General features: G+C 49.5%; 1 protein-coding gene across 1 annotated transcript; it reads right to left on the minus strand.

The window, feature by feature from the left end:
- Window positions 1-3,133: 3,133 nt before the first annotated feature.
- Window positions 3,134-21,273, minus strand: LOC114231424 (somatomedin-B and thrombospondin type-1 domain-containing protein-like). Its single transcript, XM_028144998.2, has 5 exons — window positions 21,030-21,273; window positions 13,400-13,594; window positions 10,205-10,283; window positions 7,639-7,815; window positions 3,134-3,361 (listed from the first exon to the last, which is right to left on the minus strand). The coding sequence occupies exons 1-5, from the start codon at window positions 21,271-21,273 to the stop codon at window positions 3,244-3,246; spliced, it is 813 nt and encodes a 270-aa protein (XP_028000799.2). The 3' UTR covers window positions 3,134-3,243.
- Window positions 21,274-21,651: the final 378 nt, after the last annotated feature.

Below are 21,651 nucleotides of genomic sequence, written 5' to 3' on the forward strand. Positions count from 1 at the left end.
CCACAGCCCCGAGAAGGGCCTATGGTATTTCTGAATCACGGTGCCATCCGCCCCGGCTTGGCTCCTCTCCAGCGATCCAATTACTAAATGCAGCCGCATTCTTTAAAAATGTCTTTCCTCTTATGTAACGCAATAGTGACAAACGCCAAACAGATGGTGCTGTGACAAGCTTTTTAAAAGTTGATTAGGAGCTCGTCTTTCAAAATTAATGTATGGGCATGTAAATGAGCTTCAGCTGGCCACAGAACTCCATCAAGATAAGTCACTTGATGAATTCATTGGCCGTGCTCACCTCCTCCCAGCCAGGGTTTGACATGAGTGACAGGTGGTCAAGTTGACTTGTGAGCAACAGTAAGAAGATACCTGGTTTGGATGGAATGGAGAAATGCCTTGGGCCTCACAAAAGCCCAAAAAGCTGGAGCCTCTACAATCTATTACCAAGACTATTTTCCCCCCAAACTTTTACACAGTCTCCGAGAGGACGGACCATCTCATGCTCCTACAGGGAGATGGGTTAGTCACAAACCATGTCAGATGTTGCCAGGGAGCTGTTTCCTCACCCCACCCCCTTCCTCAGTGTTCAGGGATGAGATCATTTCATTTGGAGCCAATTATAGATGGAGATGTACAGAGAAACCTCCTCGGAGCCCTCTTCTCCCATCATCACAGGCTGTATCATGCCAGGATAGGCAGGAACAGGAGGCTGGATGTCCGGTCCCAAGTTCAATCCCGGGGTTTGTGAAGGCCATGCATTCCTAAGCCATAGCGTGGATCTGTTACGCTAGAATGCTGGGCCCTAACCGTTCCCACCACAGCCTCCACTTTCCTGCTCAGTCGAGAGCACATGCTTTGGAGTCCAGTTCAAATCCCAGCTTCGGTATTTCCTAATCACGACAGCTCATGCAGGTCACAGGACTTTCCTGAGCCTCAGTTTCCTTATCTGTAAATGGGGAAAAGATCACCTACCTTATAGGGTCATTGAGGCATTAAAACAGGCATCACTGTTTAGGGCTGAAAAAATGGTAGCTATGAAGGACTCTGAAAAGTATATGCTACAGAGCCAGGGCAATTCAGGCACTTACAATCTGCTTGGGAAGACAGCACAAACACAGATAAAATGATTTCCACATAAAACGGCCTCCTACGGCCAAAACCAGTGTAGGTACAGAGGCGGGGAGAGCTGGCTCCCAGGGAGCCTGGCCTGGATGTGAGTTGGGCAGCCACTTGCTGGCCTCCTGGCTGATCTGCACCTCTCTCCTCTTCACGCCCCAGCATCTCGCCCCAGACCAGCATACACAGATGCTGCTGAAAAGCTTACCCAGTGACTCATTCACTCTCAGAGAGGGGGAACAGACAGTGATTCCCAGAAGCGCCCAGAGTCCTGGTTTAGGAAGGAGGATGGAAAAGCAGCAACATTTGGGCAAGTTCCTGCCCAGCCTCCAGGACAGCTGAAAGATACACCCTTCCCCCCAACTCCATTCTCTGTGCTCCTGGGTCCAAAGGCCTGTCTCCCAAACTGAGGGGAAACTGAGCTGGCACACGCCTAGCAAGGTACGGGAGTCACGACTCCCCAAAAGCTCTGTATCCATTGCAGTGGTGCTTCCCCAAGTGGCAAGTGGGGAACTCGGTCTGAGAGGGTTTTACACCAACCCAAGATGAGACATTAAATAATAGACTACAAGATGGTTTACAACAGCACTGAATATACTAAAAAGGGACTGAATGGTACCCTTTAAATGAGTAAATGGTATGGTATATAAATTATATCTCAATAAAGCTGTTAAAATATACATTAATAGACGGGAGCAGGCTGGAGGAAGTCATGGTGGGGGGAAAGGGGGCATATGTAATACTTTCAACAATAAAGAATCTATAATAATAAAAGCATAACATGCTAATTAGACCAGACAGCCGAACAACCTTCTGGACGTCCTCCCAGATGAAGCCATGGTGATGGGGGCCAAGGCAGAGGCAGTTAGGGGCGATCAGGCAGGCTGGCAGAGTGGTTAGGGGCAATCAGGCAGGCAGGCAAGCAGTTAGGGGCAATCAGGCAGGCAGGCAGGCCAGCAGTTAGGAGACAGCGGTCCCAGATTGTGAGAGGGATGTCCCAGATTGCGAGAGGATGTAGGCTGGGCTGAGGGGACCCCCCCACACACACACCGCCCCATGCACAAATTTCATGCACGGAGCCTCTAATTATATATAACAGTTGACTCCCAAGGGGAGAAAATTAGTCCCCTTTCGAGTCTTGTAACTTCTAATTTGTTAGGGATCCAAGTCTCCATTAGATGTCAGTGGGTCCTTGCTATCTCTCACACACTTGCAAATTTCTTGTTTGAACAAGAAGAGAGCAGGTTTTGTGCTCAGCTCCTTGGACAGGCAACAATGCCTAGCCATACTTGTTTAGTTTCCATTATGTTCATTTTTCTAAATGCCTTCTAATTATAGCATAATAATTAGATCATTCATCTATTCGTTCATTTATTCAACAAATATTTATTGAACATTATTTCGTGCCAGACACTGTTCTAGGCACAGGGGACAGCACAGGAAATAAGACAGATCAAAACCCTGCCCTCATGATGCTGATGTCCTACTAGTGTAGGGAATCTTAGCAGTAGATGTAGCTCATGGGTTTCAAATCCCCACTGTGCCACTCACTAACTGGATGACCTCGGGCAAGTGGCCTAACGTCTCTGTGCCTCCATTTCCTCACATGTAAAATGGGGGTATAATTGCACCTAACTCAGGATCCAACGGGACAATATGTGAAAGGAGCCAGAACAGCGCTTGGCACTCTGTAGATACTTAGTAACAAATGTGGACTGCTGTTATTTATTTTCATTTCTAGTTTGATAAAACATTCCTCTTTAAACACATGTATTTAAGCTGCCTTTTAAAACGAATTTATTTAAGTGGGGAAAATGGGGAGGAGTGGAGAGTCCGTAAAAAGTAAGTGTGCAGGTAAGGAGGACAGGGCAAAAGCCACAAGTGTGTGTGTAGGAGAGGGCATTTGGGGAGCCGGGAACTACAGGGAGGTGTTAGCAAGGCTCTGGCTAGTGGGCCCCGAGGAGAAACATAAAGCTATTTTCAGTGTCAACATAAGGACAAGGCTTATTCCTTCAGTCTCACATTTGCAGGCTTCTCCCCACTCCCTGACCCTGTGGAATCCGAGCTCTGGGACGGGAGGTTCCCTGGGAGGCCTTGGAAAGGAGGGGTCTGGACGGTTAGGGGGCCGAGACGCTAGATGAAGATGAGGCTGTGGACCTCTGGGCAGGAACAGTCCGGGAGCTGCCCAAGCCTCGCCCACGTCCCTCGGCACCGGGGGTGGCCGGCCGCCTGCCACAGCAACAGCTGGTTCCTGCAAGAGACGGGCTTGGCTCAGGGGCACTGAACCTCTAGGCTCCAGGACGTTTGCTGTAGGAGCTTCTTCCTCCATGAAAAATACTTTAACCCTTTGCACTCGCTTGCTTTTTTCTCGATTCCTTTATTCTAATGCTAACCGTGTGAGTCACACTCGACATCCGAGTGCAAAAGGTTAAGTCATAGTTTACAGCGGCATTGTATAAAGATGAACATAATCCAGCTGGATTCATTACTCGATTTCATGATTGTTATATCTTTTTCCTTCTGATTTTAAATTTTAAACGTTTTAAATTTTCCTGGATCCTAAAAGTGGGCAGACACTGGGCACTATGTCTGCTGTGCCTGATGCAGAATGGCCCTGAGCCGGCCGCAGTGCCCACCCCAGAGGCCATGTGGGCAATCCAGACTCACTTCTTAGAGTATGGGGAGGTGGCAAACCAGGAAAGTTGCTTAACCTCCCTGTGGCCCTTTTCAACACAGTGGAGTCATTAAGAACACAGGCTCTGCCCTGGCTAGTGTGCTAAGCGGTTAGAGTGCCATCCCGTGCACCGAAGGGTCACAGGTTCGATTCCCAGTCCGGGCACATACCCGGGTTTTGGGTTCAATCTTCGGTTGGGGCACATGTGTGAGGCAACCAATTGATATTTCTCTCTCTCCCTCTCCCTTCCTCTCTCTCTTCTCTCTAGAGTCAAAGAAAGACATATCCTCGGGTGAGGATTAAAACACACACACACGCACACACACACACACACACACACACACATACGCACGCCCTGGAATCAAGGAGTGTCATGACCCAGCTCCTAGGAGTCTCCACCATGGCTTCAATGGACAAGAGATATCCATAATCTCCGCCTCTCTGAAGTTTGGAAGGTTCTGTGTGATGCTGTGTGCAGAGAAAATAAAAATGATCATGACGGCCTTAGCCTGTTTGGCTCAGTGGATAACGCGTTGGTCTGTGGACTGAAGGGTTCCAGGTTTGATTCCGGTCAAGGGCACGTACCTCGGATGCAGGCTCAATCCCTGGCCCTGGTCAGGGTGCATGCAGGAGGCAACCAATCGATGTGTCTCTCTCACGTCAATGTTTCTCTCTCTGTCTCTCACCCTCCCTTCCACTCTCTCTAAAAATCAATGGAAAAAATATCCTTGGTGAGGATTAAAAAAAAATGATCCGACAATAATAACTAACCATGTCAGCTACAAGAATGAAAGCTCTACTGCTACAAGGCAGTCATGTGAATGAACCTTGCAAGCCTCATAGCGAGCTAAAGGAGCCGATTCCAAAAGGCACACGGCTGCATTATTTCATGAATTTAAACTTTGGGGGGAAAACAAGATTAAACCATAGTGTTTAGGGATCTGCACCGAGTAGAGCTTATATTAAGAGAAGTGTACAACGGCTTGCCATGAAAGTCAGGACAGTGGTTTCCTTTATGGTTAGGAGCAGTGTGGGGGGCTGGGAGGCTGGCCAGGTTCTGTTCCTTGCCCGGGTGGTGACTACCCTCATGTGTCTCCTTTCCACACATTTATTTACCTGTTCATATATGTGTTAGCCAATTCTCCGTGGGCATAATTCAAATCTTTTTAAAAATGCAAAAATAGCCCTGACTGGTTTGGCTCAGTGGATAGAGCATCGGCCTGTGGACTGAAGGGTCCCAGGTTCGATTCTGGTTAAGGGCATGTACCTTGGTTGTGGGCACATCCCCAGTAGGGGGTGTGCAGGAGGCAGCTGGTCGATGTTTCTCTCTCACTGATGTTTCTAACTATCCCTCTCCCTTCCTCTCTGTAAAAAATCAGTAAAATATTTTTTTTAAATGCAAAGTAATGACAATAGTAACAAATACAAAGCGCCTGGCACACAATAGGGGCTTCACAAATGATAGTATATAAAGTCACCGTGATTGTTGGCATCCTCATGACACACAATGGAGCTAATGTCTCTTGTCTCAAAAGGGCTTGGGGGGCCTGAATGATGCAAAGCGCCTACCTGGTGCCCAGCACTCCACAGGTGCGTGACCACGGCAAGTGTTCCTTCTGCTTGTCCCAAACTCAGAGACACTTCTCAGGCTAAATAAACCCTCCTAAAAATCCCCAACTGACAGGCTAATCCCTCCCGGCCCGGGCCCTTTGCAAGCCTGCCCTCGCCAGCTGCCCACAGAAAGAATCCAGCTGACAGCTCCTCTCTGTCCTCACTTTGATCCTCCTCCTCTGCCAGTCCTGCCTGGTGAGCTCATGCCCCAATCAGACCTTCCATCACCTGTTGCGAGCCTGGGTATGGAGGGAATGGAGAGAGACGGCTCTCCCTGGCACAGCCTGGCTCTGCTTTCCATTCCTGCCCCTTCCTGGTGGAGCCAAGGTTCCTGCGACCCTCATCTCAGCCTCACCAGAGTGCCATGTCCCACATCCCGAAATATTTGCATCCAAAAGGAGAAATTGGGGATTAATCCGAGTGTTAGGGCTAGAAAGGCTTATCCAAAGATGGTGAATAAACCAAGGCTCTCAGAAGTGAGCATCTAGCATCACGTCTCTAACGGTAGAATCTCAGGTCTAAGTGGGAGAGAGGTTAGAGTGGGGTGGGCAGAGTGGGCCTCTTTAGAATGTGATAATATTGTTTGCCATTGATTTCCTGGGCACCTACTATGTGCCAAGTTCATTATGTCCATTACATCTCATTTTCACAAAGGAGGTATTCTATCCATTTTATGTTAGACATGACAACAGCAGCTTCTGCGTCTAAGTCTCGATGAGGGGCCAGGTGCTGTGCAAAGGGCAGGGGGTCCTTCCCACAGCTCACGTGGTGGGGACTGTCGGGTTCAGGCGGAGGGCTGGCCCAGAGTCACGCAGCGAGTAAGGGCCAGAGATGGGGTTTGAGCCTGGATCTGTGCGGTCTCAATGCCTCTTGTTCAGGTACGTCTGTCTGTCGCACCCTACTTGTCACTGGCATTCCCTGCTCACTTTTAAAAGGAAAGAAATTCTCTTTGAAATGGGAGAACTCCCTGGACAGACAGACCCCAGAGGGTGCTCTCATTCCTACAGTATAATAATCTCTGCACCGGAAAAGCACTGTCGGGGAAAACAGTCTAGAACTTGGCTCAGGGATCTGAATGGTATAAGTTTAAATCCCAGTTCTATTACCTGCTAGGCGTGTGACCTTACACATCTCTTTGCACCCAAGGATCCAAAAAGTACCCATTTGGGGTTCTTGGAATGTTTCAATGGCATATTGTGTGTTTATGTGTCCTTACCTCCTACCATGCTCCCCGTCTCTCACTCCATCCAGGCCACAGTGGCGTCTCACTCCCACCTCAGGGCCTTTACCTTGCTGTTCCCTCTGCCTGGAACACCTTCCCCCAAATATCCACATGGCTCCCTCCCTCATTTCCTTCAGATCTCTGTTCAAATGTCACCTCCTCAGTGTCACCTTCCTCGAAAAGGAACAACTCCCAGAACTTCCTCCTCATTCTGCTTTCTTTTCCTAACACGTGTCCCATCTGACAAATTACAAATTTACCTGCCTAACGTCTGTTTCCTCACAGCAAAATGTCTCCATAAGAGAAGGGACCACATGTGCCTTGTTCACTGCGCCTCCCCAGTGCCCCAAACATTGCCTGGCACATGCTCAATGGTAAGTGCTCAACAAATATTTATTGAATGAATGAATGAATGAATGAATATAAAGAGCTTAGAATAATGCTTAGCACACAGTAAACATTCAATAAATGTTAGCTGCTATTATAATTAGTATGCTAAGTGCTTCCTGAGACACCTGTTCTGGTGGGAAGCGGTCTAGGGGGCTGATATAATCCAAATCTAGGTCAAATCCTGCTGTGTGACCTTGGCTAAAGCACACTGCCTCTCTGAGCCTTGGTTTCCTCATCTATAATATGAGAGTAACCAAACTTGCCTTTTAAGGGAATTTTGAGGATTCCACAGTAATACCAACTCCCTTTTCTTGAGCTCTTTCTGGATGCCAGGAGGTATGCTAAGTCCTTGGCTTGCACAATCTTGCTTAACCTTCACCATTGCTCCATGGGGAGTTCATCTTCCTATCTGCATTTTCAGGAAATTGGAGTTCAGGAAAGTTATGAGATTTGCCCTGGGTCACGTAACTGGAAGTGGCAGGGGCTGCTCCTCCTCAGACACTGAGATTCCGGGGCCCCGCCCTGACCAGGCAGCAGCAGCATCTTGCTCAGTGGCACCATCACCCCTCATGCAGCAGAGAAGCCCTGGGCTCTGCAGTCACACTTCCCATGCCCCAGTCCCACTGCTCACTCTCTGGCCCCGCCGCCGTCCCCGTAGCAACGTCGGCTCCTGGCATCCTGGGCAGGCCACTCACACCTGACACAGACCAGGTGGCCCTGGGTCAGATACTTCGTCCACTGGGCATGGGGTGCCCTCACCTGCCGGCAGCTCCCTGGAATGGGCCCCAGCTGGAACTGGACACAGTACCTGCAGCCACACAGGGAGACACCATCCCAGGCACCTGTGAGCATTTATGGAGCACCTACAGTGCCCCTGGCCCTATGGAGGCCTAGGTTGATACAATTTCTCTCTGGGATAGTAACCTTTGGGGCAGCCCAATCTGCAAAAACAGGTTGCATTCAACAAGAGGCGTGGCTCCTGCTCTTTTAAGTTAACCTCATTGAGGGCCATGGTCAGGCCCTCTTCCAAGCACTGTATCCAAAAGACTACATGGTTTCTTTCTCATCTGTCTCCTCACTAGAATGTCAGCCCCACAAAGGCAGGAATTTCTGCTTGTTCTGTTCACCATAGTGTCCAACTCCTAGAACAATACTGGCTCATAAAAATGTGCTGAATGAATCATTTGGTCCAATGGAATAAGGAAATCCTGTGAGGTAGGTGTTGCCCCAGTTTACAGATTAGGAAACTGAGGATCAGAGAGTTAACTTGTCTACAGTCACAGCTAATAAGAGGTTGCGCCTAAAAGGGAACCATCAATAAACCCCAAAAGCCTAAATTGACACTCCTAACCACTCCATTTCATTTTACCAAGGATCCTATTTTAGAGAAGAGATTCTCCATGAGAATTATTTAAAAGGGAAACTTCCCATTATGGGGTATTTGAAGTAAGAGCCAATTTGCCAAAATTTTACCTCTACCCAACTTTTCTACAAATGGCAGTAAATGGCACCCCCTGCTGGAGGAGATGCAGCTTATCAAGGACTCAGGGGTGACTGTGTGGGGCTAATGCCCCCTGGTGGATGCAGCCTTTGGGAGGCCTCAGGAGGAGATCGTTTTCTCCTAGGATCTGTCCCTTCCTCTCTGAGCTGCCCGCAGAACTCTTCAGGAATCTGTCCCTTACCAGAAGCCTGTGATAAATGAACCTTTTGTCTTCCCAATACACTTTCTCTTCCCTTTTTGTAGTTTATTTGGGGAACTCTTGCCCTCACCCTATTTGGTCTTGGAGGGGCAATCAATCTGGGTGGCTGGTCCTGGCTGCCCACACCTGCCACTAGCCTGGAGAGTTGATTAGAGCTGACCAATCAGAGTTCCAATCCTCCGGGCCACAGTGATTGGTTCAAGGATGGGCTGGATTCAAGCAGGACCAATCAAATTCTCCTCCAGAAATAACACACTAAGACTGGAGGGAGGGACCTGGCATTGCTAAGCTGGGAGGATGTTGGGCTGCTGGTTCCCACATTGGCCACTGCATAGAGAATATTAGAGAGAGAGAGAGAATGAATACAAGAGTGAGTCCTGACAACACTATTTGACCTCATGATTGAAGTAACACTATTTCAAAACTTCCTTCCCAGTTATATAAGCCAATAGTACCCCTTTCCACTGGAGCCAGCGTGAGCTGAGTTTCTATCACCTGCAACGAAAGGCATCCTAACTAATATAGCTCCCTCTCTACCTCCATTGCCACTGCTTTTGTTCAGACCTTATTCTTTCCATTGATATTTGTTGAGTACCTGCCATGTGCCAGGCAGTATCCTGAAGCTTGACCTCATCACCACCATCCCCAGCCCACTGGTCTGCCTCCAGTCCCTGCAATTCACTCCTCACAAGGTACAGGGCTATCACCCTGGTCCAACCCACCTTCATCTCTCGCCTAGACCATTGCAGTAGCCTCCCTGTTGGTCTCCTGATTCCCTTCTTGCCTCTCTCCAAATATCATTCACAGGGATCCTGTGGAAACTCAAGGGAGATCGTGTCACTCCTCTGCTCAAAACCTTCCCCTGACTCGCGTCTCATGAGGAAGTGTCCAACTTCTCACCACAGCCGATAGGCCCAGTGAGATATATTTCTGACCTTGTTTCCTACACTCCCCTTCTCCCTGCATCCAGCCACACTGGTCGTGCTGATCCTGAACACACCAGGCATGCCCTGCCCAGGGACCTTTGCACTTTCTGGTCCCTTTTTCAGCCTGCTCTTCCTCTAGAAAGCCTCCTCCAGATCTTAGTTCAAACGTCTCCTTCTCGGTGAGGAGGCCACAGGCACTCCCACCCTCTTCCCTGCCTTATTTCTCTGCATAGCACTTAGCACCATTGACAGGCTATTCGTTTATTGCCTGTCTCCTCCAACTAGACTGTCCACTCCATGAAGACAAGTATGTCTGTCCTTTTATGCTCCTTGCTATAGCCCCAAGGTCTATCACAGTGCCTTTCATATAATGGGCACTCAATAAACATTGAGTGAGTGAGTGAATTAATTAATTAATTGTAATGGAGACCAATTATTAAGGACTTCAAAAGCATGTTAACGAGCTTACAAACGTAACAGGACAAGAAATGGGGAGTCAAGGTAAGAGAAAGACATGATGAAAATGTACGCAAAGTTTAGTTTGACTTTGGGTTCATTTGTTTCAACTTACCCTAATATCTCCTGCCCCTTGGGGACACTTTGCTTTCTCCGTTCTTTCCCGTATCTGCCTGTGGTTATCAGAGCAGGGACTGTGGGCCAAGGAGAAAACAGTTAGGTAACTCAGCACGACCTCAGGAAGCTGAGTTAGGTACTCCTAGCTTCTGAGTTATTTATATAGCAGCCCTACAGAGACTATGGGATCCTGGAACTGGGTAAGTGGTCCCCACTAGTACCCTTTATGTGATGCTGGAGAAAGGATCGTATTTATTTCTGAAACTCAGGGCCTAGCACAGTGAGTTGCATAGGGGGTCTCAAACGCTTTTCAAATGAATGGTTTTTATAAATATATGAGTAGATAAAAGAGTTAAAAACTGGATGGATGGATGGATGGATGGATGACTAAAATGATGGAAGAAAGTAAGAATGGATGGATGATGGGTAAATAAATGGGAAGATGGGATAGAAAAAAGACAGAGATGATGAATGCAAAGAGGATGGATGGAGAGATGACAGATGGAGAGATGAATGAATAAAATAAATGGATGGAAAACTGGACACATGGATGGATGGATGGACGGATGGATGGATGGATGGATGTATGGATGGATGTAAGGATGGAAGAAAGGAGGTACAGAGGGATGGATAGGTAAATGAATTAATAAATTATTTTGTTGGGCCAACTTCCAAGTCTCTTCCTTCCTAGGACAGAAAACACAGAAAAAGAGAGGTTGGTGATTCATTAGGGAAATAAAAGTCCAAAGTAAGCCCCTACTCCTCCCCATTCCCTGAGTGATGGAGCTGAATCAAAGAGTTGGTATTGCCCGGCTGGTGTGGTTCAGTGGTTAAGCCTCAACCTATGAACCAGGAGATTACAGTTTGATTCCTGAGTTGCAGGCTCCATCCGCATAGGGGGATGTGCAAGAGGCAGCTGATCAATGATTCTCTCTCATCATTAATGTCCCTCTCTCTCTCCCTTCCTTTCTAAAATCAATAAAAAAAATTTTTAATGTTTGGTGTTGAACTAATGCTAGTGACCTAGAAAAGGCCCACACTGGGGCACCCCAAGCCCCTCCCCTGCTGCTGCCATAGAGACCCTTTATGGGCATGGCCTTTGCCATAACACTTAATATGAAATCTCCCTTCCTCTCTTTAAACATCCGTGGTGCTTCTTCTGGTGCAGCCTAAGGAAGTGAGGAGAGCCCCAGAGAAGCCCAGGTTCTAGTCCCAGCTCTGCCTCTTATAGCTGAGTGATGTCGGTCAAGTGACTGCACCTGCTGAGCCCGTCTCCTCATCGGCAAATGGGGATAATACTAGGACCTTATCATATAGTTATTGTCAGGATTACATAAGATGATTTATGGTGAGCACTGTATCTTGGGCAAGGTTTGTGTCTCCATGAGCCTTGGTTTCCCCTTCTAAAAAATGAGAATAGTATCATTGGCCTCACAGAGTCAAGGAATGTGGCTAAGTGCTTGGCACATAGTAGGGGCAGTCAGGAAGGTCTTCCTGGGAAACTGACATCTGGGCAGGAAATAATAGGCGGGGCAATGTTAGATATGGGTGTCGGGGGACAGGGAGAAGGATTTTAGGCAAAAGGGATGACATTGCCACTGCCATCATCCCATTGCCACCACCCTGGTCCAGCCACCGTCCTCTCTTGTATGCACCACTGCAGTCACCTCTTCCTTGGCCTCCCTGCTGACCCTGATCCACTGTCCCCTCGATGATCAGAATGAGCCTTTAAAATGTGGGCGGGGGGGGCGGGTAGCAGGCGAGGCTCAGTGGTTGAGCATTGACCTATGAACAAGGAAGTCACGGCTTGATTCCCGGTCAGGGCACATGCCTGGGTTGTGGGCTCGATCCCCCAAGAGGGGGCGTGCAGGAGGCAGCCAATCAATGATTCCCTCTCTCTCCCTCTCCTTCCCTCTCTGAAATCAGTAAATATATATTTTAAAAAACAAAATAAAATGGGACAAGGGAGCTTAGAGATGAGGTCACACGAGGCAAGAGCTTACAGACCATGATGAGGCATTTGTGTTTTACTCTAAGGGCACTGGGTCGCTATCGGAGAACTGAAAGCAGGAGAGCGACTCCAGGGTAAAGTTTGTGATGTCGTTGTAGAATGACCTCTCCCCACCAGGCTGCAGCATGGAGCCCTGCTGCCTCCTCTTCTACTCCTTCAGGAAAACCACTGTACTCTCTTGGTCACTTTCTTCAGCTACAAAACCGGCATCACATGGTGTGTTTTCTGTAGTGGCATAAAAACTTTTGTCCAGGTGTGCAATGTCGCTAACTTCTGTAGTTGTCTGTCCTACATCATTCAACCCAATTTTCCTTTGGAGAACACCCCTCCCCTAATCTCACTCAAATAGGACTGACCCCCCTCCCAGCTTCAAAGGGAGCACATGCCCAGGCTTGGCCAATCAGTGTGTTCTATCGCTCTGGGCATATTGATTGGTTCAGCAGTGGATACACGACCCAGGTCAAGCCAATAAGATATCATCCCAGGACATCTGCTGGAAGTGTGAGGAAAGAGACCTTTTCTTCTAGCTGTTAGGTTGGAGGTAAGCCTGGAGCTGTCAGAGACCATCCCCAGTTGGCCGGAGAATGAGGCCAACTCAGAGGAAAACAGAACTGAGAAACGGAGGGTCCTGGCCACATTGCTTGAGCTCCTGGATCCGGCCATGAATGCATCCACTGGAATTTTAGTTACATGAGCCACATTTTTTTTTTTTTGTACCTGACCATATATTGTGGTGGTTTTTTTTTTTGGGGGGGGGGTATTTTATGGGGGGAGAGGGATTGTGTGTGTGTGTGTGTGTGTGTGTGTGTGTGTGTGTGTGTGTGTTTTAATCTTTATTGTTGAAAGTATTACATATGCCCCCTTTTTCCTCCCCGTTGATCTCTCCCAGCCTGCTCCCACCCCACCCAAGGCCTTCACCACCCTATTGTCTGTGTCCATGGGAGGCAAACATTTTTGCTCACGTCAGTTTAAGTTGGGTTTCCCATCATGTGCATACAAAGCCCTGATGGTTCACACTGGGAGACGAGTAGAAAGAAGACGAGATGCCCAGAGGAAGTCAGAGCTTCTTACCTCATTCACAAAGTGAGAAGAGGGGATCAGGGCAAAGGAAGGCAAAGTCCTGCCCCAAACTTGGACCCCACACAGGATCTGACAGTCACCCCTGGTGGCCACCCAACTCACACAAGGACTGCTGGCACTCCACTCCCTGGTGGCTCCGGTACTCCACGCAGCCAGCCTGCTCTTCCAAATGGGGGCAGGGAGCACCCCCATTCCTTGGCTCCTGCAGGACATGCCTCCGGCGGACACGGTAGGAGACCTGACAGGGTTTGGCACAGCGACTCCAGCCACTCCACTCTGCCACAACGCAGGAGACAGCTGGAAGAGAAGGTAGAGTCTCCAGGGGCAACGTGCCTGGCCTTGGGCTGGCCTGGGGCCAGATCGCCACCTTCCCACAAGCCAAACCCTCAGAAACACCATGCAAAGCACTAGGACTCTTGCAACCCTAAGCCCATGCCTTCCTCAAAAGTTTCTCTAGCCAAAACCGGTTTGGCTCAGTGGATAGAGCATCGGCCTGCGGACTGAAAGGTCCCAGGTTCGATTCCGGTCAGGGGCATGTACCTTGGTTGCGGGCACATCCCCAGTAGGGGGTGTGCAAGAGGCAGCTGATCGATGTTTCTCTCTCATCGATGTTTCTAACTTTCTATCCCTCTCTCTTCCTCTCTGAAGAAAATCAATAAAATATATATATATAAAAAAAAAAGTTTCTCTATGGTAACTGTTTATACATCTACCTAAACTTAACATTCCCACGTTTTATTCATCCATCATCCTTCTGGCGATCATTTAAGTTGTTCTCGTCACTCATTCCTTCAGTAAACATTTCTTAAGCACTGAAAACTGATTTCACCTCTCTGTGCCTCAGTTTCTTCCTGTCAAAAGGAATAAAAAGAATATTCACCTGATAGGGAGGCCTTGAGGATTCAACCGGATACAATATATACAGGTCATACAGCACATGCTTCTGGCACATAGCAAGTGCTCAGTGAATACAGCTAATCCTCTGCTGCAGCGACATGAACCTCAGCTACAGCAACAGCATGGAGTGGAAAGCAGCCTCTTACAGAGGTTGCTTCTGGTGACATACGTACAGACAGTTTAAAACCTGCAAAGCAGTGCTGCACAACGTTTAAGAACTCACACAGGTATTGTATTTATACTAGAGGCCCGATGCACGAAATTCATGCAAGGGGTTCGGCCCCCTCCGCCGTGGCGGCTGCCTCTGCCTCAGCCCCCGCCACCACAGAGTTGTCTGGAAGGACGCCTGATCTAATTAGCATATTATGCTTTTATTATTAAAGATATCTATGTTGATCCTCATTGTTTAAAGATTCTGTATTTGTGACTTTGCCTGTTTGCTAAAATTTGCTTGTAACTCCCAAATCAATACTTGAGATGCTTTGCTGTCATTCACACACAGCAAAAGTTTCCAGTCGCGCAAAGTACAGCTGATGTCAGACGAGACCCCATCTGCCTTCTGGGATGGAGGTGGCAGGTGGCGGTGTGATGCAGAGCAAGAAGCTCCAGTTCAGGGGCCAGTCAGATGGGGTGAGTCCCCAGTCTCACACACACCACACACAGTCACACACACACACACACACACTCATGCACACACAGGGGCTCCTACCGTCAAACTTAACTCACTCATTCCACAAATATTTACCGAGCGACTACTGTGAGCCAGGAGACACAGTGGTGAGCAGAGAGACAGGTGGGTCCTCATGAAAAGCCCTCACCAGCTCTGAGACACGTCCTAGTTCGGCAACATGAAAATGTGAGACAAAGAACATCCTTGAATGAGGGAATGAGGTCACTGTGTTGGAAACACAGTGTTGCTTCTGGCACCTCAGGAAGTCACATACCCTTGCACAGATCTCCACTTTTAGAAGAGCTGAAATGCTCAGAGGGAGGAGGGAGGGAGGAGGGAGGAAGGGGGGAGGAAGGAGAGAGGAAGGAGAGAGGGAGGAGAGAGGAAGAAGGGAGGGAGGAGGGAGGAAGGGGGAGGAAGGAGAGAGGGGGAGGGAGGAAGGGGGAGGAAGAAGGGAGGGAGGGGAGGGAAGAAGGAGAGAAGAAGGAGAGAGGGAGGAGGGAGGAAGGAGGGAGGGGGGAAGGAGGAAGGAGAGAAGGAGAGAGGGAGGAGAGAGGGAGGAGGGAGGGAGAGAGAAAATCAAGCGTGGCAACCTAACAATCATGATTGCTTTCATCGTGCACCTAATAATGACATCAATGATGTCACTTTGCAGAGCCAGGCAGTCACATGTAATCCTCACAACAATCTTAGGAGATGGTGCTCTGGGGCCTCCTCTGTCCTGTGCCCTCTGGGAAGCCTGTGCATCACAGAGGCTCCCTGACCCCAGATGTCAGCGCATGGGGGTGCTGGTAGGAAGGAGAGTGCGGCCCAGGTGTTTGTTGCCCCCCGCCTTGACTCAGCCTGGCTCCTGGTGAGGGGGCACCTTCAGCCAGGAATCCCGCTCTCACCAGGCTCCCACAACACCATTTCCTCCTGTGGCCCACTGTGAATAGAGCCCTTATCAAATTCTCTTCCACTTACTATTCTGGGCATACCATCTGCCACTTGCCAGGGCCCGACTCCTATATGTATTTGTACTGTTGTCAGATCACCTCACAGAAGAGGCAACGGCAGCTTAAGGGGGCAGAATAGCTAAGCCCAGCCAAGGTGTTGGAGTCAGACAAACCTGGATGCGAACTGCAGGCTCACAGGCTGGTGCAATGATGAATGCAAGGCGCTGAGGAGACTGTAAATGCTCGGAACAACGGTGATCTTTACACATTTATTGGACACCTATTTAGGGCCTACTGTGTGCCAAGCACTGAGCTGGGTGCCAGGAACACAGATGAGCAAAGCAGAAAATGCCCCTTCCCTGGAGGAGCTGGCATTCTGCAGGAGAAACAGGCAATAAACAATACGACCTATGATGTAATTTCAACTAGTGCTCCATTCTCTGAGAAAAAACAGAGCAGAATAAGAACGGCAGGGGTGAGATGATGAGAAACTGTTTTAGATGAAGGGGTCAAAGGGGGAAGGCCTCCAAGACAGAACGTCTGAGGAGTCCATAGAGGGAACTGTGTAGGTACCTGGGGGGGTGGGGTTTGGGGGAGAGGGGTTCTAGGCAGAGGAAACGGGCAGTGCAAAGGCCCTGGGGCAGGGTCAAGGTTGCATGCTTCAAAGACAGTGAGGAGGCCAGCCAGTGTGGCTGGAGCAGGAGAGAGAGTGGTAGGAAGTGATGTCAGAGACGGAGAAGGCAGTGATAGCAAACAGGGCTTTGATGACATTATAGGAATCAAAGGGGAGTACCAAAGTCCCACCATGGTTCCCTGCCCTGCCCTGCCCTGCCCTGCCTTGCCTGTCAGGCAGATGAGAGATTTGCAGAAAATTAGGCAGATGCCACCCTACACATCTTTCCATGTTGTTGGCATCTGTGAAGTCACCAAGCAGCATGCTCATGTGATATCCCCAGGGAACTGTCTTCACACCTCACCGAGGCCTAGGGCTGCGACTCAGGACATTCGTGTGATTATTCATAGCTTGTCAGCCTCCGCCACTCGTGTTGGCTCCACGGAAGCACAGTCCTTGTTCCTTGCTGAATCCCAGCACCAAGCACAGTAACTGCTCATAGGGGCCCAGTAAATAATGAGTAAATGAATACTGAATGAGCAATGCTTGCCTCAGCAACAACAAAGGAAATATGACCACAGGTTGGCATTGTAAAGAATACCACCAGATGGCGGTGTTTCCCAAAGCAAAGACCATCCCACCTTTTTCTGAGTAAAGGAGAAATTCTAGCTTATCAGTGTAGCTAAAAAAGAGGGGGCTAGAGACCCAGATAACATCATGCCAGCTGAGCCTGCTGGAGCCAGACTGAATTTCCCACAGTCCCCTTGGATCCCTCTGCCCCCACTCTAACATCAGGAAATGCCTTTCTGGACAATCCAAACCCCACCTTCTTCTCTGAACCTCACTGTCCAGCCCCCTGACTGTCCATCCTCCTCACTGTCTACCAAAAGGATCTTCCTAGAATGCAGCTCTGACCTGTCACCTGAAATCCTTGAGTGATTCCCGTATCCTATTGACCTGGCTCACAAAAGCTCTTTTTTTGATAGTGGGTCATAAAGACCCCCAAGCCTAGTGGCTAAAATGTAAGTTGTTCCTGCAACACGCCCTCGGTCATTCACTCCCTCCTCCTTCTATTTAATGTCCCAGCACCCTTTTGCTTCAAGTTCCTTTAAATGCACAGTCTCTCACAGCTCAGTGGTAGGCAGCGGTCATTTCTACCCTCCCAGCCTCCTTACTGCCACCTTCTGGTAACAATGCCTCAGTTTTCTTTTGAAGAACCAATCCTCCCCACTCTCAGTCGACAGGGTTTGAATAGAGAGGAACCTCACCCCTCATTCCTTTGATGGGGTTTGTGAGACAAACATGGCCAATTGACATATTCCTTCTCCTCTGCTCAGGAATTGATTAATCAAGGATGAGCATGTAACCCAGACTGGGCCCATGAAAACCATCCCTAGGATTTTGGTTGGAACAAATGGGGAAAGAAAGCTCTCATGCCACTAGGGACACCAGTTCAGAGCTACTGGGTATTACCTTTGCTACCATTTGGTGACAGCATGCCTGAGAATGAAGCTGTCACAAGCAGAGCTGAAAGGTGGAGAGAGATAGAACCCTGATGCTATCCTTAGAGTCCGTGGATCCAGCCATGCCTGAAACCAGAGTCCATGAACTGTTTCTTAGTTACCTGAGCTAATCAGTTCCCTTGTTAGCTTAAGTCAATTTGAGTTATGTCAAACCTTAGAGTAACGACTAGGGCAATGAATACAGAAGTGCGTAAATGGAGACATTGATCCTTACAGGGTTCAAGTGAGAATTAAAGGATGTAAAATACACGAAAACATTTGGTAATGAACTTGAAAAATATGAAGCAATGATGTCCAACCTTTAAGGCCTTCCTAGTCACTCCAGCTCCACCCTCTCCTTGCCTCCATCCCATCCTCACTGATTCTTTCCAAGCCTCGTCTTGCTATCTTGCGCTGATTAAAATTATTTCACGACTACTCCGTCCTCCCAGAATATAAGCTGGGGGGGATCAGAGCCCATCTTCCCAGCCCCATGGCTTCTAGCTGAGCTGGGCACACAGCAGATGGCCAGCGGTGTGACTGAACTGAAATTGGGCATGTCAGGTGCTCCTCTTCCACCTGTAGGCTCAAGTCTCCCTGCCCCTCCTGAGCAACCATACAGTATTGTGGTCTGGAGCCAGACCGCTGGGGTTCAAATCCCAGATCTGCTGCTTCATAGCTGTGCAACTCTGAGCAGGTCCCTACCTCTGTGTGCCTCAGTTCCTCATCTGTAAAATGGACATGAAAACACTATTCCATAGGGTTCTTGTAAGGTTTAAAGGAGCCGGCACTTGGTAAGTACTCAGTAAATGTTAGGATGTGTTTTTTTAAGTCATCCTTAATATCTCTTTCTACCACGATCAATTACTGAAGTCAGTCAAACATTATCCCCTGAATCACTCATGAAAAAAAAAACATACTTCTCTCCATCCCTTGCCTCCTAACTAGTCACCATGTCCCCTCCTGCCCTGCTCCTCTGGGAGGTAGGAAACTGAACTTGTCCCTGATCTATTTATAAGACCTTGGCTCCATCCAGCCCAGACAAGCGGGCAGATCCTAGGTCTGCTGCCTTTTTGACACCCTCCCAAAGGAGCAAAACAAAGAGAGACTCAAAGCTTTGAGGCTCGTGGGCCCACCAGCCCGAGCTCTTTATAAAATGGAAAATGCTGGGGAACTGATAACATCATGTGATACTGTGGACGAGGGTCAGACCGTGGGAAAGTATCACTGATCCCTCTGCCTTGTCTCCTTCCTGGGCCCCCCACCCCTGGGCTAAGGCAGGGGAGCCCTATGGGGGCAGCCCCACACTCGGAATGACCCCATGGCTGCATGCACTCTGTACAGAAAGCAGACAAGTACAAAAGTGTTCCCAAGACAGTCCTTCTGCAAGTTTATTCTGGGGGAGTCTATGATTTGGGGAGATACAGCACCACAAATTACTTTTTCCTCTCACTGTTGCCTGACTTTCCACCATTAGCCACTCAGACCAGGATCAGACCAGGTTCAAAACCTGCTGGAATACCTTGGCTGGCCAAAGCTTTCTCCTCTCCAAGCCCAGCTTTTCTCATCTGCTGAAGGGGGACATTACTATATGAGAGACCCCAGAGTGCTGTGAGAAAGTAATCAGGTTTGATGAGACATCCAGGTTAGCTCTTGGGCACAGACATGGTAAATGATCAATAAATGTTGGGTGCCTTCAATTTTGAGTTTTTAAAAAATTGTAAATGCTTGCCCTGGCTGGTCTGGATCAGTGGATAGAGCACCAGCCCACTGACCACAGGGTCAGGGGCTCAAATCTGGGTCAAGGGCATGTACCTCAGTTGCAGATTTTCCAGCGCGATAGGGGTGCAGGGGCGGGGGCAACCAGTTGATGTGACACATTGATGTTTCTCTCTCTCCCCCTGCCTCCCTCACTTCCACTCTCTCTGGAAATTATTGGGGGGAAAATATCCTCAGGTGAGGATTTTTGTAAAATTGTAAATTCTTACATTTTAAATGTAAATTCTTTTCAATGTAAATCCCTGAAGGACCACTGATGTCTCAGGACAGAAGGGTCCAATTGCTATATCGCCCGACAAAATTGGGTCATATCCACTTGACAGAATGTAGATTTTTGTCTCCAGTGGCTGTGAAAAACTTACTCCTGGGATTTAAAGAAGACAGAATCCTCCCCACTAGTAACTCAACAAATCAGCCCCTGATTTCAGAGCGCGGTGGGTACTACTCAGGTGGGGTCTTTACAGGAAATGCTTAGACCCTGGTCACCCTTGGCCACTCCCAGCACCAGGACCACAGGGAGGCGTTACCTCCACCTCTGCTGGCCTAGCCAAGTTTTAGCCTGCTCCTCCCCCCACCCACCCCCAGTTCTCCCGCCCCTCCGGGTTCACCCAGCCCTCGGCCTTCTCAACACCCTCTCCATTTGCCATTTGCCCTGTGACACCACCACCACCACCACCCATGACTGCAATGCAGCTCGTGCACTCAATCCTCCCTTGCACCCCTCCATGCCCCACGTCTCTCCACCCCTCCCCCGCCCCGTTAGGGTTGCCAGATAAAACACTGTACGCCCGCCCAGTTGGATTTGAATTTCAGAAAAAATATAATCAATGGCTTTTAAAAGAAGTGTGGCCTGTGCAATATATAGGAGGTACTTATACTAAAAAAAAACTTATTGGTTGTTTATCCGAAGTTCAAGTTTAACTGGGCCTCTGGTATTTTTATTTGCTAAATCTGGCACCCTACCCCAACCTCAGCGCCCTCTCCCACCTCGCACCCTCTCCCACCTCGCACCCCTCCATGCCCCCAACTCGCCTATTTCCGTTCAGTGTCCGTCTCGCACCGGTGCCCAGCCAGCGCGCCTCTTCCGTGAGCCCCCCACCGTCGAGCCCCCTCCAAGTCCGGCGCATAGTCCTTGCACCCCCTTCTCTGGAACACCCCTCAACTCTCCAAGCATCCCTCTCCATTCCGCCCCCGAGACTCACGCGCCCTGGTCCAGGCCTCGCGCAACTTTCTCCACGCGCCCCTCCAGGCCCAGAACCCTCGGTGAACGGCAACCTAACGTTCCCCGCCGCACCCCCAAACCCTGCTCCCCACGCGCCGAGCGCTCCCGGCGCACCTGGGCAGGCCCGCGGGTAGTCCGCGCAGCAGTCCCGCGCCGCGCCGCACGCCTGGTCGCAGAAGCAGCGCCGGGGCCCGGGGGCTGCGCAGGTCGGGTCACGGCCGGGGCAGCAGCGGCCCAGCGCGGAGCAGCCCTGCCCCGGCCCGAGTGCGTCAGGCGGCCCTCTCGCCCAGGACACCGCGGCCACGGCGGCCAGGACCAGTGCCAGGGGCAGGATCCGACCTGCTTCGCGAGGGACCATCGCTGAGCTCAGACTGGGGGGGGGGGAGGACGCCGAGAGGGACCGACCCTAGCGTCCCGCCCCGTATTGGGGCGGAGGCTCCCCGCCCGACCCCTCCCCTACCTGTCACGGAACTGATAACCACCTCCATTCCTCCCACCCAAACTCTGCACAGCTAGTGGAGGTGCAATATCAAGATAATGGTGAGAATCATCGTAACAATTTTGCCGGGTTCCCCCAGGTTCCAGGGAAATTGAGGTGACACAGAGGTTCATCAAAGCAACGTATAATATAAAACAACCATCTGTTGTTATAACAACAACAGTAGTAGTCACTCTACCATAATTATAGTAGCAATAACACCAGTAATAGAAACAATATTATCTATATTAATAAAAG

This window comes from Eptesicus fuscus, chromosome 12 (assembly GCF_027574615.1).
Source record: "Eptesicus fuscus isolate TK198812 chromosome 12, DD_ASM_mEF_20220401, whole genome shotgun sequence".
NCBI classification, from domain to species: Eukaryota; Metazoa; Chordata; class Mammalia; order Chiroptera; family Vespertilionidae; genus Eptesicus; species Eptesicus fuscus.